The sequence below is a fragment of the Ptychodera flava genome, chromosome 8, assembly GCF_041260155.1.
Source record: "Ptychodera flava strain L36383 chromosome 8, AS_Pfla_20210202, whole genome shotgun sequence".
Classification (NCBI taxonomy): domain Eukaryota; kingdom Metazoa; phylum Hemichordata; class Enteropneusta; family Ptychoderidae; genus Ptychodera; species Ptychodera flava.
Window position 1 is genome coordinate 42,568,964 of NC_091935.1, and position 26,287 is coordinate 42,595,250.

A 26,287-nucleotide genomic window follows, 5' to 3' on the forward strand; every position below is an offset into this window, starting at 1 on the left:
CAACTTTGCAACCAAAACCTTTGCCCAGGAAGCAGACTGGCGGAGACCCCTCACCCAATCTTTGAGTTATTTTGTGCTTAGTTTTGACATGGTTTTTTGCCTAGATTTTACTTTCGTAGTTTTGTTTGACATTGTATTTTCCGTAGTTAGGTTATCACTGCTTTGTATTTGTCCACTGTTGCATATTAAATTCCTTGAAAGCCAGATCCTGTGTAGCGGTGTGTGCTTACAAGCAATATGCTGTGCTGTTTACTTTGAGCCGCTCTTTGACAAAGCATGTTTTGCAGGTTGTCAGTTCGATTTTTATTTGAAACTTTTTTTCAAACAAATATCATGGTAGAACTCTTTGTGTAAAGGAGATAGAGCCTTTCCAAATTATGTCTTGAAAATTCATATCATGTAGTGTATTTACACTGCAAATTTCCTGCAAGCTCCTTGAAGATAGTAATTTGTTATTATTTACGTTCGGTTTTTAGCAACAAGCACTGTAATTTCCCACGAGGACAGCTGCAAACTTATCTATAGATAGATAGATAGATGGATAGATATATGGATAGATATCTGTGTCGCTGACAGCAGAGCTAAAATGACAGCTAGCTATTTTCAGACTGGTATGATGGAAAGTCCGGAGGCTCTGCACACTTGTATCAACATCATATTTTGTATTAATTCAATGTTTTTGTTCAAAATTTACTTGTCAGAAAAAGGATGCATAGACATGTCATTATATTTGGTATTAATTTCTTTAATTGATGCTTAATGACACTGGCATCTATTACCAATGTCTTTGTATACACATTGTACAGAATGACTACCAAACCTTGGAGTCACGACACATCAATTATACCGTATTCCAAATGTACTTGCCTATCTCTTCTATTTCTATTGTTATTTGATATGTCATCATATTGAAGACATGATAACTGATAGCTATTCACAAACATTACGACTTAAACCCAACATTGGGACATAGTTATTGCTAGAAGAGTCTTTACATGACAATTTATCAATATAGATGAATAACATCTGCTCACTGTTGTGGTACACAGAATACATAGAGTTAAGTATACTTGAATATTAAAAGGTACCATTCAAACCACATTCACATTTTATCATTCATTCCTTCAATTGAGAAAGCTTTTGGAAATAATCATTCAATATTGCATGAAATGCTTGCTAAAATAATAATACAATTACAAATTTATGTCATACTTCAAAACTTACAATACAAAATTGAAATTGTATTTCCTCCACATTTGGTAGAAAAACAATACTTAGATATCTTTAAATAGATCATCAGCTGTGGTATTGAATCACTGTATCGCTGTATTTTACTAAGGCCTTTATTGAACACAGATAGCTGGGATATTACTCAAAATGGTATATTTAACTGGTACCATATTGACAATTATAGAAATTAAATACATTGAATATCATGACTGCTTAGTATTTTCACTATTACTGTCCAAAGACTGTGTTTGGTGTTTGACACTTGACAAGATCCTGCTTTTGTCATCAATATGTTTTACAACACAAATATTCTACACCAAACCAACTGAAAATGAAATAAATTTCACAGGTAAGCTTGTACATTGAGAGCTTGACATTATAGTATGCCATTTTCTTTGTGGAGATCATTGTTGTAATGTAGCCAGTTGTCCTCTGCCCACTTATTCTATCAACTATTATACAATGACTTACAATTGGATACATGCTGATTAAACTAGCTGGTTTTCCTACAAGGGAGTGCATAAACTTACCGCTCTAAGTTCTTACCACTGGATTAATAAGACTAAAATAAAGCCACAAAGGTCCATAGTCTTCACACAATTAAGTATCCACTTGTTTTACTTGAGATGATCACTCAATGCATGTTTGAGTTGATATCACTAAGTGCATGTTTCTTGATAAACAATATGAATCATCATAAAAAAAATACTAAATACAGACTCATCTAATGATATTAGGCTGTCCAATGTCATTTCACTTTGTAATATACCTTGTTATATTGCATTTGTACTATTGTAGTGGAACTCAATTTGTAGTTTCCAATCATCTACCCTCAGGGTGGTTGTTGAAGCCTTATTCCAGAAATCAAAATCTTCATCAAAGTGATAGCTGTGTTATTTATGAATACCATTTTTCATTTGATAACAAGATTGTTGGATATTTTAATAGGCAAAGTTACATTCGACAGTTTTAATATCTTAAAGTAAATATCACAAACACTATGCTAAAACTACCTTCCGAGTTCCATAACTTCAGAAATTTTAAAATCTCCATTAATTTTTCTTGCATGAAACTTTTTACAACCGCATAATTAGTGTGCAATCATTATGGAAACAGAATATACCTTCTGATGTCTAAAATGTCAATAACTTGTAAAATGAGATGTCATAACACTTCAGACAATACATATACGACCTGAAAATGTCAAAATTGATTTCTAAAGAGCTGACCGAGTTACCAGAACTACACGAATCTGCCCAGTACAAGAAAATACCTATACAGACCCACATAACAGCCTATCTGCAATGCAATCATATACTATAATACACAGACACACAAATCAGCCTATCTTACATCTTTACTTACATCTTTGCTTTGGACTATGATTCATACAACCTTGTGAGTTTTGACTGGAGTGATAGTGAAATTTTCATGCATAAGTACATGTCCATGAATGTTCCAACAGGAAATATGTGGGTCTTTCTTACTTGTTGGACAATGAAAGTGTTGACAGAAGTACATCATATGACTTTTAAACAGACATGGACAAAGCCACACACATGGTCTGGGAAGAAACTCATTTACAACTTGGTGGTTAAAGAACCATTATCAAGGTAGAGCCACTGGGTCCAGGAAGATTTTGGGGTAGCCTGCATTGATTCCTTATGACACACCAACCAATTTTCACTGGTTTGATACATTAGTTGAATGGAATATTTACTAATGTGAACCAAAAATGTGATATTCTCACACTTTCCTACTCTAGCTTTGTTCATCTGTTAGCTAGCAATATTCTCTCAGAAAGTCTTCTTTAAAAATAATTTCAACACTTGGAAATGCTGTAGCTGGTAATTTCAATAAGTTTACCACAAGTTTTTTCCTTATGTCGAAAGTGCCCTCAGTGCAAGGTTGTGTTATCCATGCTGTAATGAACACACGAAGATTTTATCTTTGTTCTCACTGAATGAACATCAAGTAGAACGACTGGATAACATAATATGCTTAATAGAAAACTAACTAAGAAACCGCCTAGATGTTGTGATTGGCACTGAAACAAGATTTGTATTCTGATAAGCCTGGAAGAAAAATCAGTTAAAAATAGCATCCAGGACACTGTGCTCACATTCGGTTTGAATTGGTCCATTCAAGAAATATTTAAATCAGAAAAACAAGAATGACAAAAGCAAATATGGTCTCCAACTTAGGTACTGGAGGTCAACTTCAGGAACATGCATATCAACTTCTATATCCATGGGACAAGCAGAACCTACATATATAAGCAAATGTCAATAAAAAAAATCAGCCAGAGAAGGCTTGACAAAAAGAAAAGCTGGAAGAGTGCGAAAAAATAATGTACAAACAATCAGGTAAAAATAATGCTACCTCACCAATTTTCTAGAGACACCCCCTTTCAAAGACCCGGTAGGTCCAGAGTAATGGACTCACTGTCAGGGACTCACTGTCTGAGGACGGTGAGTTTGAGACTCTAGCACGGTTTTGTGCCCCTGAGCAAGGCACTTTACTCCTCAGTGCTCCATTGGGGTTAGTGGGTTATGTACACCTGATCCTGTAACTGGGCTAACACCAGTTGGATGATGGACTGATAAAAAATATATCAAATGCTCCACCCCCTTGGTATTGACCATGTTTACATACAGAGCTACAATAGCAAGATGGCAGGAAATGTAAAATATATAACCATTTGCAACCTTGATACTCTTAAACATGATCTTTGCACTTGGCCCCATACTGGGATTTTTAAATTAATGCTATCAGTGCTATCATTCCAATGTAAACAGCACTTAAGGTAGTTACAGATAGTGAAATGCCTTCCACAGTGGGGGTGATTATGACATTTGGAATTATCCTGGATCAAATTTCCTATCAGTTCTTGTGTGTCTTACATGGAAAAGTTGAAAAATTGGTCCACAATGAACAAATTAACTTTGGTCTTCTAGATCAAATTTCACTATAAATTGATACCAAAAATGACAAAATTATGTTCACAGCCTTAACCACTGTCTCACAACATATCCTGGGTTGGTATGGGTCATTTAAGGTTAATGACTGAGAAATTTCCTAAAATATACAAATTTTGGTCATTCCTGACACTTTGAGCAGAAGATTTACCTAATAACATCACTCGGGACTTTTATACCAAATTACAAAGCTATCACACAAGTAGTTTTTGAGAATAAGTTTTCTTGACCAAAAAATCAAAGTTGTCTTAAAATTACAAATTCGCATATTTCAGGACTATTTCCTCTTATCAAACTATTGTGAACCTTGGGCATCTGTATACCAAATATAAAAGCTGTCTGTCAAACGGTTTTTAAGAAAAATAAATTTTTAAGAATTTTTGACCAAAAATGATAAAAATACCGTCAATGACGCTGTACCTTCTCTAATGTGTGGCCAGGTCAGGTAATTGGTAGTTGGCATTGAGTTGTTGGCAAATAGTTGATGATGTAGGGGCATGAGGTGGGATATGGACCCAAAGAACCCAAAAGATGATTAAATACATCAATCAAACAAGCGACCTAGCGGCCGATATAGCTCCGCTGTGTTTATGTAGAGAATAACTATTTTTGACACATGTTGATGAAGAAGGTGGAAATCTTTGATAGCTCAATGCAGTGGCCAGAAAAAAAGTGGCTAAAATAGCTGCAAAAATACACAATTGAAGATTTCATCATACTTTGAATATATCACATCGGATCATCCCTAAGAACATGTCAACCAAAGCTATCTGATGAGTAGTTTTTTGAGAATAAATTTTTCTGACCAAAAATGGCAAAAATTGCCCAAAATTACAAAATTGCAGATTTCATCATAATTTCAATAAATATCATTAAGGTGATCTGTAGGAACCTGTATACAAAATTGCAAAGCTATCAGATGAGTAGTTTTGGAAATACACATTTTTTGACCAAAAATGGCAAAAATTGCCCCAAAAATACAAAATTACAGATTTCATCAGAAATTCAATATATATTACTTAGTTCAACAATAGAAACCTGTATACCGAATTTCAAAACTATCAGATAGGTACGTTTTGAGAAATACATTTTTTGACCAAAAATGGCAAAAAATGCCTTAAAAATGCAAATTTGCATATTTCTGCATATTTGAACAAATCTGAAATAGATCATCCCTAGGGACATATGTACCAAATATCATAGCTATCTGACTCGTAGTTTTGAAGAAGAAGATTTTTAAAGATTTTTTTACAAAAATGACAAAAATTGCCTTAAAAATACAAATATGCAAATTTCACCACGATTTGAACAAATCTGACTGAAGTCACCCTAAGTAAACTGCATATCAAATTTCAAAGCAATCGGACAAGCGGTTTCAGAGAAGAAGATTTTTTTACCAAAAACACCAAAAAATGCCCCAAAAATACAAATATGCAAATTTCACCACGATTTGAACAAACTGAAGTGAGGTTACCCCAAGTGAAGTGCATATAAAATTTCAAAGCAATTGGACTTGCAGTTTCAGAGGAGAAGGCAATTGTTGACGGACGACGACGGATGACGACGACGACGGACAACGACGGAAAATCAACCTATTTGATAAGCTCCGCGTCGCTGACAGCGGAGCTAAAAAATTCTAAGCTACAGTATAAACTGCCTAAAGATAGTTCAATGTGGAAAAAAGTTAAATAATTCAGAAATAAGAATTAACAGTCCAAAATAGTAATGACACACTTCCCTACTGACCTGAGTGCATGTGAAATACACAACCTGGCATCTGTAAATTAAACGTATACCAAGTGAACATTTTAATTCACTTTTAACTATTTTTAATGGAATTTCCGAAGAGTCCTATGGAAATGATGAAAAACGCTAATCTGGTCTTGTGTTTGTAAAACCTCATGGCTGATAATTGTAATAGTATTGAAAAGAAAATGAAAGTGAAGAAATTTCTGTTTTTAATAGGCATATTTCCTTGAAATACATGACCGTGTAAAGAATATATGCTAAAAGTGTTTAAAAGTAAATTTCTTTTCAAAAAATAATTTAATCTGTGACCAAAGGATTTTTATTCTTTGAGTTTACAAATTCAAACATTGCAATTTGTTCAATCGTCTTGTGCAATGCAAAATTTATAAAATGACTGAAAAATAAAAAAAAATTGGCAGAAAATTACAGTCTTTGTGATGTACAATTATGGGTTGACATCATGATAATTGTTAATCTGTTTGAAGTACTAATATTCTATAATTTAAAAAAGAAAAGTTCATGCAGAAACGGTAACATATATTTTGAGCTATGTAGTGTTAATTTTGACTTTATATCAAAATATGCCTTTGCCAGATACCAAATATATAGGGCAAAATATTAAAATCAGACATGTTCAGCAAAATCCACAGAACAGCATTGATCCTTTTCTAATTTGATTTGATTTGCTTATGTTATCCTTGTATGACAGTCAGTAAAATATGGAACTTGAACACAACACAGTGAATAAGTATGCTGTCAATGGAATGGTGTGGCTGCATCCACATGCAGCAATAGAGGTGCCTTTGTCTCTCACCCTTCATTTCAAACCTGTCCCATCCCTGAAAAAATAGTTTGGTCTTATATTTATAATGTTAATAATTTCTGTATTTGTTAAAATGTGTGCATCTCAAAAACTTTTGATCATAAACATTTTCATTGTTTTTATGGCTGACCAGTCAGTTAACCTGTTTATTTTGAATATTTGCGAATTTTTGCTCAGTATTTGACATTTTCAGAATACCTTCTTATTCAATTTGTCATTTTCTAAAAGTTAAAATGCTCCTTTGTGTGGTCAAGCTTTCCACAAGCATCAAATGTGGTACTTCATATAGGAAGGTCTGCCTCTAGAGGGCGGGCATCATGAACGGTGTTTGTTAGTTATTTCCTCCACATAAACTTCTGATTGTACTGAAAACATTGAACATGGCTGACGTCCAATTTTCCTGTCTAAAAATTTCACTCATTTTCATTTATATGACTCTGAAACTCCAGGAAACGATTGGGAAGAAAGAGTCATCTTAAAATATTGAGGTACTCGCCAATATTTTGCAAAATTAAATGAGAAAAAATGCTATGAAAATGCAGACTCAGAGGCATATATGATCATCTGCAGATTATGCAACAGGCCCATATCACGTGAGGCCATGAGGGGATATCCACGCAACTCAGTACCAAACACTAGCGCACACAGAGTGAGCAAACACAAAGTGAGTACCCCTAACGTCAGCTCAGTAGTCTGTAATAGATCGTAGTCAACTTAGAAACCTTGGAGAAAGGCTTAACACTGTGGCTATGCTGCTAAGTCCCTTTTGATTTTTTTCACAGCTCAAAATCGTTCTCCTACACCTCAACCTGAATCATGAACACCCCCACCAGTTTATGATATGACCCATTACAATGGCATGACATCAACAGATCTTGACAGACGGAAGTAGAAGTTGACACCAGCATATAGGTTTTCAACTCTAATACCTTCTCCGTCTAGTCTATAAATAGACACGAGAAGGTAAAATTGCCCAAAAAAAATTTTGCCAATTTTGTCATTATTTCAACAAATAAGAAGGGTAACACCCTTGTAAACATCCAACCCAAATTTGAGAGCAATTGGGCCAGCAGTTTCAGAGAAGAATTGTCAATTTAAATGAGGAAAATAACAAAAAAATTCAGAAAAATATAAAATTGAAGATATCTTCACGATATACATAAAACTGTATAAGGTCCAACTAAGGTACTTGCGTACCAATTTTCAAAGCAAATCAAAACAGCAGTTCTTGAGTTAGTAATTTTTGACCACTTTCACACTTTTAAAGCTCATTTGCATAGTTTGCGCAATGCAAACTATGCATACATACATACAGACGCCACCGATTTCAGCTTATACGATAACCTCACACTGGTATACCAAATGTGAGCTAAGAAACAAAAGAATCATATCTAAGACTTTGTCCAAGCTGGTTGTGTTGAAGTACATGTATGACACATGACAGAATGCACAATGATTACTCCTGAACGTAAAAATGGTAGTCTAAGAATGGAATATTCAACAGGTCATTCATTATACAGCAAAGAAGTCAAATTGGAAATTGGAGAAAGGTACAAAGAAAACCAGATCATTACAATAGTACTGGCAGCAGTAGATTACAGCTTATGGCAGGTATGTGGGTCCATTTTGATAATCCAATACTTTGAACATTTTTTAGTACACACAACTTTCACAAAAGGAACAATATTAAGCATAATTGGCAAAAGGTAAGCACTGTAAATCTGAACAGAATTTCTTAGTCCTTGAATTAACAGAAAACAATCACTTTTTCATGAAGTGGTTCAACATTCAAAGATTACACGTTGCTTAAATGAAAGTTATGGAAGGAACAGAGTATCACATTGTCACATGGCTAAGACTTGATGGATGCATCCAATTTTATATTAATATCAGTATCTAGGAATGATGTAAAAATATGATTTTTAAAATATTTTTAATAATCTTACTATTTAACAATGTACAATTTCTTCAGAATGGATATATTATTAGAATTTGATATATTTGCATATTGATTGACCAGACTTCAACCTTTACACACTTCATCTTCCTTGAGCTAATGCATCATTGCATTCTTACAATTACAACGACTGATATAAAAAATATCCATACACAGTCATTCCAAATGTTTCCATGGTAAATATCCACAATTTGATTTGATTATCTTACTCTAAGATATAGAATATAAGTTCCAAAGTGATAGGCCCGTCTGCTTGTTGGCTTACAGCACTGGTAATGACTGGTATCAGATGGTTATCCAATTCTGACATAAATTTATCTGGTAGTATACTCCCATTGGATCCTATCTCATAGCCAACCTGCAAACAAAAAATATAATTCACAATAATGCCATAGACACAATCAACAAAAAGTAACATTCCATGGTTTCCTGTCAACAGATACCTGTGGCTGAATGGACTTGTGATCAGTATATTTCCTAGGTTACTGTAAATTGTAGGGCCTTCAAAAACAAAGCAAAGCAGTACTACAAGTCAACTAGGTTAAGAATAATCTTTACGGCCCTGATACGGCTTTGGCGGCCCGAGGTCGTACGGCGGAAGGGCCCGAGCGTGCGAGGGCCCGTACGCCGTACGACCAAGGGCCGCAAAAGCCGTATCAGGGCCGTAAAGGTTTTATCATATACCTTATGGACTGATAAATATGTATTTTACACAATATTCAACATTGTTTAGGAGTAAAAATGCGTGCGATATCAAAAATTCATTTGTGTCAGTTTTTCATAAATACGATGGCCGCTTCCCGTCACGGATTGACATACATAATGACGTCATTTGTTTACCTGCAGAATTCTAGAACGTGCAAAGCAACGTGCGTACTAGTACATGACCAACAGAGATCCAGGTTGAAATCGAGGTGTAAGAAGGACAAAAGCATGATGTCAGTTTCTGGTAATTTATACTGAACAGGCACGCACTTAGTATACACAGGATTTCACTACAATTTAGAAACAAGCGACCTAGCGGCCGATATAGCTCCGCTGTGTTTATGTACAGAATAACTATTTTTGACACATGTTGATGAAGAAGGTGGAAATCTTTGATAACTCAATGCAGTGGCCAGAAAAAAGTGGCTAAAATAAGCTGCAAAAATACAAAATTGAAGATTTCATCATACTTTGAATATATCACATCTGATCATCCCTAAGAACATGTCAACCAAAGCTATCTGATGAGTAGTTTTTTGAGAATAAAATATTCTGACCAAAAATGGCAACAATTGCCCCCAAAAATAAAAATTGCAGATTTCATCATAATTTCAAAATATCACACTTAGTTCATATATAGAAACCTGTATACCAAATTTCAAAGCTGTTAGACCAGTACTTTTTGAGAAACACATTTTTTGACCAAAAATGGGAAAAATTGCCCCCAAAATTCAAAATTGCAGATGTCATCATTATTTCAATAAATCTCATTTAGTTCATCTATGGAAACCTGTATACCAAATTTCAAAGCTATCAGATAAGTAGTTTTGGAAATACACATTTTTTGACCAAAATGGCAAAAATTGCCCAAAAAATACAAAATTACAGATTTCATCAGAAATTCAATATATATTACTAAGCTTATCTGTAGAAACCTGTAAACCAAATTTCAAAGCTATCAGACCAGTACTTTATGAGAAACACATTTTTTGACCAAAAATGGCAAAAATTGCCCCAAAATTACAAAATTGCAGATTTCATCATTATTTCCATAAATATCATTTTGTTCATCTGTAGAAACCTCTATACCAAATTTCAAAGCTATCAGATGAGTAGTTTTGGAAATACACATTTTTTGACCAAAAATGGCAAAAATTGCCCCAAAAATACAAAGTTACAATTTCATCAGAAATTCAATATATATTACTTATAGAAACCTGTATACCAAATTTCAAAACTATCAGACCAGTACTTTTTGAGAAATAATTTTTTGACCAAAAATGGCAAAAATGCCTTAAAAATGCAAATTTGCATATTTCTGCACAATTTGAACAAATCTTAAATAGATCATCCCTAGGGACATATGTACCAAATATAAAAGCTATCTGACCAGTAGTTTTGAAGAAGAAGATTTTTAAAGATTTTTTTACCAAAAATGACAAAAATTGCCTTAAAAATACAAATATGCAAATTTCACTACCATTTGAACAAATCTGATTTAAGTCACCCTAAGCAAACTGCATATCAAATTTCAAAGCAATCGGACAAGCGGTTTCAGAGAAGAAGATATTTTTACCAAAAACACCAAAAAATGCCCCAAAAATACAAATATGCAAATTTCACCACGATTTGAACAAACTGAAGTGAGGTCACCCCAAGTGAACTGCATATAAAATTTCAAAGCAATTGGAGTCGTGGTTTCAGAGGAGAAGGCAATTGTTGACGGACGACGACGGACGACGGACGACGGACGCCGGACGACGACGGATAATCAACCTATTTGATAAGCTCCGCGTCGCTGACAGCGGAGCTAATAAAAGCCAATGTCACCTGTGCGGCTCCACTGTCGCCACGTGCAACTACGATCTGAGCGAGCAGACGTTTTCCAAATCTCGCGCTGGCTTTGTGTACGAATGGAACGTTTGCGGATAGCAACGCGCGTAGTAACCAGAATAGAAATGCACGCGATTGCCCATATTTGGGCACAGGGCCAGGGCGTGATACGTAAAAAAAATGCACGGATCTGAGGGCGCTTTCTCCCATAGCTTTACACAGGTACTTGAATGTAGGTATATGATAAGTTCATTTTCATAGCTTGACATCAGATGAATGTAAACAGCTTTTTTTGAGGATTATCACCAGTTTCTGTTTTTCTTTTCAACTTCAGGTATTTGGTCACTAATGTACAACTACTTTATTTACACATTATTCATACATGGGATAAGAAATACTGCTAAAAGCATTCATGAAGATCTCGTGCCAGTGATACTTCAAGCTTGTAAAAAACATCTCATTATAGACAAAGCACATGAAATGCCATTTGACTCAAACTCTTCAACCTGACAGGCATCAATGGTATCATGGGCCAGTGGCAAGAGCAGTGGACGCACGATCACAGGATGGCTATGGCTATGGTGTTGAGTCCTTGAGCAAGGCACTTTATTCCTCGTTGCTTCTCCCCACCCAGGAGTGAGGGGCACCAGGTAGGACAGTAATTGTAATGTGTGTTTAGCTCTGCTGCACTGATTGGCTGCACATGTGAGCTTTTGTTTGCTCCCCAGGGAGTTGAGTGATATCATATTAGGTCCAGTGACCAGGGGTAATTAGGGGCCCAAGCCTACCGGCTGGGCCCCTATTGTTATTGCTCGAGTTCTACTATTTCTTCCTCTTCTTCTTCTTCTGCCGTTTCTTTGTCAACCTAGATCTCTTAAACGGCTGAACGAAAACATCTCAAACTTGCAGGACTTATTGCTATCAATTAGTACTCGTGCACCTGACCCTTGAAATTTTCATTGGTCACGTGACCTGGCGGCCATATTGGATTTTCCAAAAACCTAGAAATGGCTTCTCCAGAATACCCAGGGGTCTAGTCGATTTGAATTTTTTTGTATAGCAAGCATGGCCTAAGGTCTTGAGAATTTGCCAATAAAATCGCATGCGGTCACGTGACCTTGGCCGCCATATTGGATTTTTGAAAAATACCAATTTAATCTTTAAAAATCTTCTTCTCCAGAACCAAAACACCGATTCGACTGAAATTTCACATGTAACATCTTCAATGTGATCTCTTTCAAGTTTGCGAAAGGCGTTTTGATCGGTCACGTGGTTTGGCCGCCATATTGGATTTTGAAAAAATCGTGATTTAATCTTCAAAAATCTTCTTCTCTAGAACCAACACACCGATTCGACTAAAATTTGCCATGTAACATCTTAAGTGTGATCTCTTTCAAGTTTGCGAAACGCATTTTGATCGGTCAAGTGGTTTGGCCGCCATATTGGATTTTGCTAAAATCGTGATTTAATCTTTAAAAATTTTCTTCTCCAGAACCAACAAACAGATTCGACTGAAATTTGCCATGTAACATCTTAAGTGTGATCTCTTTCAAGTTTGCGAAAGGCGTTTGGATCGGTCACGTGGTTTAGCCGCCATATTGGATTTTTCGAAAATTGTGATTTAATCTTTAAAATCTTCTTCTCCTTAACAAACACCGATTTGACTGAAATTATGCATATACCATCTTAAGTGTGATGTGTTTCAAGTTTGCAAAATGCGTTTTGATCAGTCACGTGGTTTGGCCGCCATATTGGATTTTCCGTAAAAAATTTAATTCCAAGTGAAACATACAGTAACTATGAGATGATGTTCAAAATCCTACTTTTTGAAGCTCGAATTTTGCACATAATATCATTAGTGCAAGATTTTTCAACCATGTTAACCGCTTGGGCCCCGCCAACGCTGCTTGCAGCTTTAATTATAATTGTAAAGCACCTTGATCACATGTACTTGTGGATATGCACACTATATAAGAACCCATTATTATTATTATTATTATTATTAGTCTTCTTGACTACCACTGCAAATTTCAACAACAAACCAGTCTCCTTACATAAACCACAGTCCCTCTTTTACAGTCTCCAAATGCCTATTGTTTAAAGAGCGAAGTCCAGCGCCATGGGCGCACAAAAGACAATGTCATGATGTTGTAGGCTGTTGGCAAACAATGGACGGGATGGTTAAACATTTGCCTAGTCGTTGGCTTATCAAGGAAACATAAACTATCTGTTACACCAGGAGCTACCGATTATCACATTTGCCTGAATATTACCGAAGTGTGCACAGTTTACACAATTCAAGCCTAGCTCATAACCAGAGTTTGTGAACTGGCTGAGGGGCTGTGGTCTGCCTGACAGACCTTTCTCGACTGTGATATCTTCGCTAGGTGACCAGGTGCCGCAAGTTGCATTGTGAGTTCGAATCCCGACGAGAGTTTACTGAATTAAAACCACAATCGTTTGTGCTTTGATACATAGCGATGGCCGCTGTGGTATGCAATAGACTGAGAAATATAGGAAGTAGGAAAACAGAGTGGCTGCTATACACACATATTGCCGAGTTCAGAGACGAATTTTCCTCATACAATTTATTCAATAAACCAGAAACGATGCACGGCTTTCAATACATCTCTGAATTTCTGCTATTGTTTTTGCATCTAAGTCGATCTGTGTATATTCTGTTGTGATTTCCCAAGGGATCCTGCTTTCAACCCCAGCTTTCAACATGAAATGACTTCTTTCTTACAAGAGCATCGAGTGATTTGAATAAAGAGGCGCTGTGATGGAAGCCAATCATTGAAATAATAATAATAACAATAATAATAATAATATTTATCTCTCAAAAAAACGCCTTCCGTGTAAAAACAACACTTCAAGGCGCAGAACATACCAAGCTAAAGTTTAAAAAGTTACAGATTTAAAATACTAATAAAAAAAATCTTTAACAAGCGACCTAGCGGCCGATATAGCTCCGCTGTGTTTATGTAGAGAATAACTATTTTTGACACATGTTGATGAAGAAGGGTGGAAATCTTTGATAGCTCGATGCAGTGGCCAGAAAAAAGTGGCTAAAATAAGCTGCAAAAATACGCAATTGAAGATTTCATCATACTTTGAATGTATCACATAGGATCATCCCAAAGAGCATGTCAACCAAAGCTATCTGATGAGTAGTTTTTGAGAATAAATTTTTTGACCAAAAATGGCAACAATTGCCCCCAAAAGTAAAAATTGCAGATTTCATCATAATTTCAAAAGATCAAATTTAGTTCATTAGTACTTTTTTTGAAACGCATTTTTGACCAAAAATAGGAAGAATTGCCCCAAAATTACAAAATTGCAGATTTCATCATTATTTCAATAAATATCATTAAGTTCATCTATGGAAACCTGTATACCAAATTTCAAAGCTATCAGATGAGTAGTTTTGAATATACACATTTTTTGACCAAAAATGGCAAAAATTGCCCCAAAAATACAAAATTACAGATTTCATCAGAAATTCAATATATATTACTTAGCTCATCTGTAGAAACCTGTATACCAAATTTCAAAGCTATCAGACCAGTACTTTTTGAGAAACACATGTTTTGACCAAAAATGGCAAAAATTGCCCCAAAATTACAAAATTGCAGATTTCATCATAATTTCAATAATTATCATTTAGTTTATCTGTAGGAACCTGTACACCAAATTTCAAAGCTATCGGATGAGTAGTTTTGGAAATACACATTTTTGACCAAAACTGGTAAAAATTGCCCCAAAATTACAAAATTGTAGATTTCATCATAATTTCAATAACTATCATATAGTTAATCTGTAGGAACCTGTATACCAAATTTCAAAGCTATCGGATGAGTAGTTTTGGAAATACACATTTTTTGACCAAAAATGGCAAAAATTGCCCTTAAAATACAAAATTACAAATTTCATCAGAAATTCAATACATATTACTTAGTTCATCGATAGAAACCTGTATACCAAATTTCAAAACTATCAGACCAGTACTTTTTGAGAAATAAATTTTTTGACCAAAAATGGCAAAAATTGCCTTAAAAATGCAAATTTGCATATTTCTGCACAATTTGAACAAATCTGATATAGATCATCCCTAGGGACCTATGTACCAAATATCAAAGCTATCTGACTGGCAGTTTTGAAGAAGAAGATTTTTAAAGATTTTTTTACCAGAAATGACAAAAATTGCCTTAAAAATACAAATATGCAAATTTCGCCACGATTTGAAGAAATCTGACTGAAGTCACCCTAAGCAAACTGCATATCAAATTTCAAAGCAATCGGACAAGCGGTTTCAGAGAAGGAGATTTTTTTACCAAAAACACCAAAAAATGCCCCAAAAATACAAATATGCAAATTTCACCACGATTTGAACAAACTGAAGTGAGGTCACCTTAAGTGAACTGCATACAAAATTTCAAAGCAATTGGACTTGCGGTTTCAGAGGAGAAGGCAATTGTTGACGGACGACGACGGACGACGGACGACGGACGACGACGACGACGACGGACGACGGACGACGACGGAAAATCAACCTATTTGATAAGCTCCGCGTCGCTGACAGCGGAGCTAAAAAGGTAAGTTTTAACATGAGGTATAGACACACGTTGGAGGATACTTAATTTTAAACTCACTTTTTCTCAATAAATTTCACTTTTGGACCCCACACATTATATATTTTCTGTCAGCACTATATATCAACATTATCAAAAATATGTTTATTTTCAGAAATCTCTGTGTCTGTGTCCATTTCTCTCAAAAATATGCGTTTTTGAGTTTTTTTACCAAAAAAAAATTAGGTCTGCAAGGACTATGCCGACTTGAGATCTTTGAACAGAAATCAACAATTGACTACTCTGGGGAAAAAACGGTGTCCCAGATTTTTTCTATTCCCTTTAGTTTCAGCACAATAAGGTGTGAAAGTAACAACTCTGGGTTTTTGAATAAATTACCGGTTTTCGTTCACTTAAGCAAGAGTTTCTCTTGTTCCAAAAATTTTACCGAAAATCTGAGACACCATTTTACAGATATGTATTGCTTCTGTGACCTGGTAAAAAATCAGTCCGATCTGTGCACCCTACTCCGAACTAATTTCTTTTGAAGTTACGCTTGTCAGGCCAAAATCGGAAGAGAGATAATCAAAGATTTGTGTAAACACCCCTATACGTACAAAAATCGATCGTTGATATGACTTTCCGGGCGATTTACATTCATGTTCACGAACTTGCATCAAGCAGGAGACTAGATGTTTTGTATTTTACATCAAATACCCTTCCGAAGATCATAAATGGCGAGGAAATCGGGAAAAACACACACAAACTGTTGAGATGTACGAGTAATGAGGGCGGTTTATTTACATAACAAACACTGCTACGGCTAATCGGTTTTTTCTCAAATTAGAGTCTAAGCTTGTTACCGTAACTGTAAACGGTTGTCAAGCTCTATCAATCCGTTTCTCTTCAGTTTAGAAGTATCTTTTACGCCCGTCGGAGGCGAATTGCGATATTTTACGATTGCGAGCGTCTCAGTGCACACACTGATTTCGACATCGCGGCATCACGGAATGCAGTGACTGTTCAAGTTTGTCATGCGGCCCGTGCGCCTGTTCAGCTTCCGGGCCCTGGAAGTTGAAAATTTATGCATACGCATTGCTTGACACGTCCACCAGTTTCATTCACAAATTTGTTCACTTATCGCTGACCTTCGCATCGGAATGAGCGTTCTGTGGTAGACAGACTCTGTCGCTGACTTTCACGCTTGAGAACTCACTTCAGTGGAGAGAATCTGATAATCAACCAGCTTCGTCGTCAGAAGAAAGACTTGTGTCCGACATCTCATCTTCTGCCACGTTGCTATAGTATGACCCTAAGTCAGACAATCTGAGTTTTGTTCTGGTAGCCTGGTCCATGATCTTACCTACTCTCTTCTTACGACCACCCTTACGTTTTACGCGTCTCTGCCTTCCGCTTGTCACTATGGCAGTCATTGTTAGTGAACGTCATGCACACAGGACAGTGGAAAGTATGCGCATGCGTGCCGGACAAGATCAGAAAAATTAAAATAATCTGTTGACCCTGCGTCGCTATCCTAACTAATCCGTACACAGTTAAGACAACCGAATATAACAGAAGCGTAGTTCGCAAAAAAATATATTTTTCTTAGTATTTTAAGCATTTCTTAATACAATATTGTCTCGACATTTTTCCACATGTAAAGATCATATGGTACAAACTCCAATTTTGAAAAAATACCGTCAATGACGCTGTACCTTCTCTAATGTGTGGCCAGGTCAGGTAATTGGTTGTTGGCATGGAGTTGTTGGTAAATAGTTGATGATGTAGGGGCATAAGGTGGGATATGGACCCAAAGAACCCAAAAGATGATTAAATACATCAATCAAAAAAATTCTAAGCTACAGTATAAACTGCCTAAAGATAGTTCAATGTGGAAAAAAGTTAAACAATTCAGAAATAAGAATTAACAGTCCAAAATAGTAATGATGCACTTCCTTACTGACCTTAGTGCATGTGAAATACACAACCTGGCATCTGTAAATTAAACGTATACCAAGTGATCATTTCCAGTCACTTTGAACTGTTTTTAATGGATTTTCAAAAGAGTCCTGTGGAAATGATGAAAAACGCTTATCTGGTCTTGTGTTTGTATAACCTCATGGCTGATAATTGTCATAGTATTGAAAAAAAATTGAAAGTGAAGAAATTACTGTTTTTAATAAGCATATTTTCCTTGAAATACATGACCGTGTAAAGAATATATGCTAAAAGTGTTGAAGAGTAAATTTCTTTTCAAAAAATAATTTAATTTGTGACAAAAGGATTTTTATTCTTTGAGTTTACAAATTCAAACATTGCAATTTGTTCAATCATCTTGTGCAGTGCAAAATTTATAAAATGACTGAAAAACAAAAAAAATTGGCAGAATTAGTCTTTGTGATGTAAAATTATGGGTTGACATCACGATAACTGTTAATCTGTTTGAAGTACTAATATACTATAATTTAAAAAAGAAAAATTCATGCAGAAACGGTAAAATATATTGTCAGCAATGTAGTGTTAATTTTGACTTTACATCAAAATATGCCTTTGCTGGATACCAAATATATAGGGCGAAATATCAGCCATGTTCAGCAAAATCCACACAACAGCATTGATCCTTTTCTAATTTGATTTGATTTGCTTATGTTATCCTTGTATGACAGTCAGTACAATATGGAACTTGAACACATAACACAGTGAATAAGTATGCTGTAAATGAAATGGTGTGGCTGCATCCACATGCAGCAATAGGAGTGCCTTTGTCTCTCACCCCTCATTTCCAACCTGTCCCATCCCTGAAAAAATAGTTTGGTCTTATATTTATAATGTTAATAATTTCTGTATTTGTTAAAATGTACGCATCTCAAAAACTTTTGATCATAAACATTTTCATTGTTTTTTATAGCTGACCAATCAGTTAACCTGTTTATTTTGAATATTTGCGCATTTTCCCTCAGTATTTGACATTTTCTGAATACCTTCTTATTCAGTTTGTCATTTTCTAAAAGTTTAAATGCTCCATTGTGTGGTCAAACTTTCCACAAGCATCAAATGTGGTACTTCATATAGGAGGGTCTGCCTCTAGAGGGCGGGCATCATGAACACTCCTGTGTTTGTTGGTTAATTCCTCCACGTAAACTTCTGATTGTACTGTAAACATTGAACATGGCCGACGTCCGATTTTCCTGTCTAAAACTTTCACTCATTTTCGTTCATATGACTCTGAAACTCAAGGAAACGATTGGGAAGAAAGGGTTTTCTTGAAATATTGAGGTACTCGCCGATATTTTGCAAAATTCAATGAGAAAAAATGCAAGGAAAATGCCGACAGGCTTACACAATAACAGTTTTCAGACTCGGAGGAGGCATATGATCATCTCTAGCTCTGCAGATTATGCAACAGGCCCAGATCACGTGAGGCCATGAGGGGATATCCACGCAACTCAGTACCAACACTAGCGCTCACAGAGTGAGCAAACACAAAGTGAGTACCCCTAACGTCAGCTCAGTAGTCTGTAATAGATTGTAGTCAACTAAGAAACCTTGGAGAAAGGCTTAACACAGTGGCTATGCCGCTAAGTCCCTTTTGATTTTTGTCATAGCTCAAAATCGTTCTCCCACACCTCAACCTGAGCCATGAACACCCCCACCAGTTTATGATATGACCCATCACAATGGCATGACGTCAACGGATCTTGACAGACGGAAGTCTTGACAGACGGAAGTTCTTGACAGCAGCATATTGGTTTTCAACTCTAATACCTTCTCTGTCTATAAATAGACACGAGAAGGTAATAAAACCAAAATCTCTGTAAAAATGAATTAAACGTGTGTCTATACCTTAAAAGCATCATAGTCGTTAAAACAGCAGAACTCAGAAGGAAGCTTATTCCACAACCGTGGACCTGAAATAGCAAATGACCTATAACCATAAAAAGTGGTTTTACTGATTGACTGATGCAAACTTAGTGCACCCCCAGCAGTCGACCGAAGGGTGCGACCAGGAACACGGATATTTAAAAGTTCTTTCAAATACAGAGGAGCAATGTCATGTAAAACTTTGTAAGTTAAACATAAAAGTTTAAACTCGATACGCTTATGTACTGGAAGCCAGTGTAAACTATGCAGAACAGGTTGAATATGATCTGCTTTCTTAGTCTGTGTGACCAAACGTGCAGCAGAATTTTGAACCAATTGTAATTTCTTGAGTTGATAATGTGGTAAGCCAAAATACAAACTGTTACAATAATCAAGCCTGGATGTTATGAATTCATGAACTAATTTTTCAGTGGAATTACTATCTAGAAGTTTGCGTATTTTACCAATTTTCCATAGAGCAAATGCAGCGGATTTACAAATATTGTTAACATGGGCTGACATGGATGCTGATGCATCTAGAATTACACCAAGGTTACGAACTACAGGAGAGGAATTGATGCCGATTTCACCAACCTGTATATTACAAGTTCGTGGTCGTCCCCAATTGCTAAACTTTGAGGAAAATCTAATAACCTCTGTCTTACCGTCATTCAGATCTAACATGTTGTTACACATCCACTGATGTATCTCCTTGATGCAATTTTCAATTTGTGAAATAGGGACAGAAGCATGAGAACAAGTAATATAAAGCTGGGAGTCATCAGCGTAGAACATTGTTTCTAAATCATGTCTTGTAATAATGTCCTGAAGGGGTGTCCTGTAAAGACTGAAAAGAACAGGACCAAGGACAGAGCCCTGGGGTACCCCACAATCCAATGACTGAGTTCCTGACACCACTGATCCAACACAAACTCTCATTGTCCTACCTCTCAAGTATGAAGGTAATCCACTGTAAAACAGTGCCATCAATGTTAAACCTACAACAGAGCCTGTGTACTAAGATATCATGATCAATGGTGCCAAAAGCTGCCGAAAGATCAAGGAGAATTAAAATAACATCTTGCCCTCGATCAAGTGCACGTAGTACATCATTCTGCACCCGTACCAATACAGTTTCTGTACTATGTCCCTGTCTGTAGGCCGACTGACATTTGGTATACAGATTGTTACTATATAAGTATGAATTAAGTTGGAGTAAAGCTGCCATTTCAATGAGCTTAGAAATTGATGTTAAATTGGAAATTGGTCTGTAGTTGTTCAAGGTATTCTTATCAAGACCTGGTTTCTTTAACAGTGGTTGAACAATTGCAGATTTACATGACTGAGGAAAATAACCTGTGACAAAAGAACGGTTAATTATATGTGTAATAACAGGAGCTACTTGATACAAACACTGTTTCAACAACACTGTAGGTATGGGATCCTACTTAGATGATTTTGCGGGTAAATTACTAATAAGACCTTTGACACTGTCGACGGCAATCAAATCAAAAGAACTCAGATTGAAGCTTGACATGGAAACAGGGTCAGATGGTTTGACAAAGGACAAGTTCTCACGTATAGCAATCTTACTGTGAAAGAAATCTGCAAAGATATCTGGTGAAGTAGTGGGGTCCAAGTCCGGTAAGACTGAAGCAAGTGCGCCTTTCGTGCCTGTTATGTTATCAATGATCCGAAAAAGGCTTTTTGTATCTGCTCCAACAATTCGGTCATGGTAATAGTGTTACGTGCAGAGAAAACGAACAAAAGGGTGAACTCAGCAAATAACGTTTAAACCAAATTTATTACAAAAATAAAACTAATTGCTAAGTCAGGGATAGAGTACAAGCTTTAAAAGTGTACAGACTACTTATCTCAGCTGGGACGGCAAAGCTCCAGTCTCAGAGTTGTAACAGTCAGTCGAATGAATGAACAGTCCTTTGGCTTGCAGGCTTGAAGCTGCACAAAGTCCACAGTATAAATCCAGCGTTGACAGTGAAGGTCTTGAAAAGTCTTGAGAATGACTACTGCTGGAGTTTAGTAACACACAAGAGACACGATCCCAAAAGTCTGACTGGAAGCTGTGCACGTCCCTTTTATAAAGGCATGTAAGAACAATCTAGAACTTTTATTGACATGCTAATTACTGTTCTAAAATTATCTCCCTTACACAACTAATCAACTTTCCAGAACATTCCAAACATGACTAATTGAATTCAAGGTTGTGAGGTCATCAAGGGCAGTGACCTTGGGAATGTTCTAGACTAATTGAACTCAGGTCATGATGAGTGTGGGGGCAATGACCTACATAACACACCCCTCTTCAAAAAAGAAAATTTTCAAAGAAAAATCTTTCTTTTACAAATGTAATCTTGAAAAGGATTTAAGTACTCAAATTTTGTTTTACTCTAAAGTAAAATTTCTTGAAAGTGAACAACAATAAACTCTAAATACGAGAGAGACAGTCTGCAATTAAATTGTCTCTGCCTTTGATATGTTAATGTCAAGATTAAACTCCTGTAACATTAAACTCCATCTTAGCAATCTCTGATTTTTGCCTTTAAATTTCTGCAGAAAAACAAGAGGGTTGTGATCAATATAAACCACTATTGGCTGATTTGAAGAAGTAACATAAACTTCAAAATGCTGTAAAGCTAATATCAAAGATAAACATTCTTTTTCGATTGTAGAGTAGTTTCTCTGGGATTTGTTAAATTTGCGTGAAAAATAGCAAACAGGATGATCTATACCATGACTATCCTCTTGCAATAAAACAGCACCAGCAGCCGTATCACTAGCATCTACAGCTAATTTGAATGGCAAAATGAAATCTGGTGCAGACAACACTGGGGCACTTTGCAGTATGGCTTAAGTGTATCAAATGCCTGTTGGCATTGCTCTGACCAAACAAACTTTACTTTCTTTTTAAGTAAGTTAGTCAAAGGCTCAGTAATTGTGGAGAAATTTGGACAGAATTTTCTGTAGTAACCAGCCATACCGAGAAAGCGCATCAGTTGTCGTTTGCAGTTTGGTATGGGAAAACTTGAAATGGCACTGATTTTGGCATCAACAGGTTTTACCTCACCCTGTCCTACAGTATGTCCGAGGTAAGTTACCCTTGCCCAACCAAACTCAGATTTGGCAAGGTTGACAGTCAACATTGCTTTGCTCAGTCTCTCAAAAACTTCGCATGAGCTTGATGTGTTCCTCCCAGGTGTCACTATACAGGACGACGTCGTCAACGTAGGCTGCACACCCGTCTAGCCCGGATATGACGTCGTTGATCATCCGTTGGAACGTTGCCGGAGAGTTCTTCATTCCGAATGGCATCACCTTGTACTGGAACAATCCGTCTGTGTGTAACAAAGGCGGATATTTCACGAGCACGATCCGTCAGAGGGACTTGCCAAAATCCCTTCAGTAGGTCAAATTTGTCACATACTTGGCTTTTCCCACTCGGTCGATGCAGTCATCAATCCTCGGGATTGGGAAAGTGTCTGTCTTTGTTAAAGTGTTGACCTTCCTAAAGTCCGTGCACATACGATAACTGTGATCTGATTTGGGAACAAGTATGCACGGCGAACTCCAGTTACTTTTACTGGGTTCAATAAAGTCATTGTCCAGCAGGTATTTGACTTCTTCCTGGAGATATTTCGCTTTTGTTGGATTCAGTCTGTATGGATGTTGTTTTACAGGCTTACTGTCCCCAACATCAACGTCGTGATAGATGACGTTCGTCCTCGTTGGAACATCTTGAAACAGGTGTTGATATTCGTGGAGCAGTTCTTTCACCTGTTGTTGTTGTTCTGGCTGGAGGTGTGCCAACTTTGTAGACTCCAGCTTCTCCAGGATTTCTGAGTTCTGAAGCTTGACCGAGCCCAGCTTTGAGTTTAGAGTATTTTCACTCAAGTCAGTTTCAGTATCACTATCTTCATAATGGTTTGAACTGACTGCACTGACAGGCTGAGTTATAGTAGGATTATCCCTATCCAAATATGGCTTAAGCATATTTATGTGACATAGCTGTTTTTGTTTTCGCCTGTCAGGTGTTATTATGATGTAATTTAAATCACTCAATTTCTTATCAATTAGGTATGGCCCAAAGTAACGAGCATGGAGTGGTTTGCCAGGAATTGGAAGTAGAACAAGAACCTTTTGACCTGGTTCAAACTTCCGTTTTGAGGTGCTTTTATCATATTTGATTTCATGACTGCTGAGATGACTCAAGATTTTCTCTGGCTAATTCACATGCTTTAGAGAGTTTTGTACGAAAATCTGAGACATATTGCAAAATATTCAGACAATCATCATCGTCTGATAGGAATTTCTCTTTAACGAGCTTGAGTGGGCCACGGACTGTATGTCCAAATACAAGCTCAAATGGGCTAAACCAAGAGACTCCTGAATTGACTCTCTAACAGCAAAGAGCAGAAAATGAATTCCTTCATCCCACTGCTTCTCTGTGTCAAAACAGTAGGTCCTAATCATGTTTTTCAAAGTTTGATGAAATCGCTCAAGAGCACCCTGACTTTCTGGATGATAGGCGGAGGACCTATACTGTTTAATGCCTAGCTGATCCATTACTTGTTGAAAAATACCAGACATAAAGTTGGAGCCTTGATCGGACTGGACACATTTAGGGAGGCCAAATAAAGTGAAAAATTTGACTAAAGCTCTCACTATAGTCTTTGTCTTTATATTTCTCAGTGGTATGGCTTCGGGGACCGAGTTGATGTACACATAATTGTCAACATGTACTCATTTCCTGATCTTGTTTTTGGTAGGGGCCCAACACAGTCTATTAGTATCCCACTAAATGGTTCTTGAAATGCAGGAATTGGCTGTAAAGGGGCCTTTGGAATAGTCTGATTTGGCTTTCCTACCATTTGACATGTGTGACAAGTTTTACAGAAATGTGCTACATCCTGCCTGAGATTAGGCCAATAAAAGTGACTGAGAATTTTATGATAAGTTTTCCTGACTCCTAAGTGACCAGCCCAGGGGGTTTCATGGGCCAGGCGCAATATTTCAGCACGATAGGGCTTTGGAACCACAATTTGATGTTTTATAGCCCAATCGTCATCAACCAAAACGTCTGGAGGTCTCCATTTACGCATGAGAATACCAGATTTTGTATAATAGGAAACAGAGCTATCTGAAGTTTTACCTTCATCATCTACCCTGTCAAACAAGACAAAATATCTGGGTCTTTGTGTTGTTCTGCAATGAGATTTGATCTAGAAAATGTCTGACTTTGGTCAGCAGAAGTTTTACTGGAAGTTTCAAATCCACGAGGGATAACGGAATGATCCGTGTCAAACACCTGACTGAGAAAGGTGTCATTTAAGTCAACGTCTGTGACATTATTTTTGAGAGTATTTTGATTCTCAGAAGTTTTCTTTGACATGGCTCGAGTAATGGCACATGAAGGAAATAAATCGGGTATCTCTTGTTCAATTGGCTCTGGATCCTGATCTAAAACTAGGATTATCAGTCACAAGTGGATTAGTAATGACCTTGTCCCCAGCAAGGTCGTTTCCAAGAAGAAGGTGAATCCCTTCGAAAGGCAAAAAAGGCCTAATACCTAAAGCCACAGGTCCCAGAAACAAAGTCCGAAGACAAATAGACATTATGGAGAGGAACAGGAATGTAGTCATTACAATCTACCCCTTAATAAGAACTTTAGAACCTGAAAATGACTTTTCAGAAAACGGCAGGGTATCTGCCAACAAAAGAGACTGGGAAGCCCCGGTATCTCTTAAAATTTTGACAGGGGTAGCGGAAGACAAATCACTAGAAAGTGATATAAAACCATCATGAATAAATGGTTCAAAATACCCATAATGCTATCTTGAGAAGAATTGACCTTGACCTCATTAATTGGGGATAAGAGGGGTTTAACCTCAGAAAATGTGTTGCACACATTATTAGACTCTAATTGAGGTGATGAAGAAATAAAGCCGGTTGGCTTAGATCCACTTTGACCACTTTGACCTTCACGTTTTCTTTTCAATTTGAAACAATCTGACATTAAATGGCCGTCTTTCTTACAATAATTACAAGAAAGTGTACCGAACTGTTTGTCAGAAGGAGATTGAGACTTGGGATCTGATGATGTGTGAGTGTTACTTAAATTTTGTGAACTGTTGTCATTTGATTTCCTACTTTCCTTTGAGAAATTCTTGGATGAAAAGGAGGAGTTAAATTTACCTGCATTGTTTCTGTATGAAAAGGACTGGGATGGTTTGCTGAGAAATGAAGATTTGTGGGTCAATGAATAATCATCGGCCAAACGTGCAGCAACCTCTAATGTATCTGCCTTTTGTTCATTGATAAACGTCTTGATGTCACTCCGGATGCACCTTTTAAATTCCTCAATCAAAACGAGCTGTCGTAATTTGTCATAATTCTGACTGACCTTTTCAGAAGAACACCAACGATCAAACAGTTGTTCTTTTGTTCGAGCAAATTCAACATAAGTTTGATCCTTCACCTTCTCACAATCCCTAAATTTCTGACGGTAAGCTTCAGGCACCAACTCATAGCCCTTGAGAATTAATTCCTTCACAGAATCATAATC

General features: G+C 36.6%; 1 protein-coding gene across 3 annotated transcripts in view; it reads right to left on the reverse strand.

Annotated features, from left to right (window-relative positions):
* Positions 1-724: 724 nt before the first annotated feature.
* Positions 725-26,287, reverse strand: part of LOC139139385 (zinc finger FYVE domain-containing protein 16-like) — a 190,000-nt gene continuing 164,437 nt past the window's right edge. For all 3 annotated transcript variants that reach the window (XM_070708286.1, XM_070708287.1, XM_070708285.1), the window contains one exon: positions 725-9,095. In XM_070708286.1, coding sequence (XP_070564387.1) covers positions 8,943-9,095 — 153 coding nt within the window. In that variant the 3' untranslated portion in view covers positions 725-8,942. The remainder of the gene's footprint in view (positions 9,096-26,287) is intronic.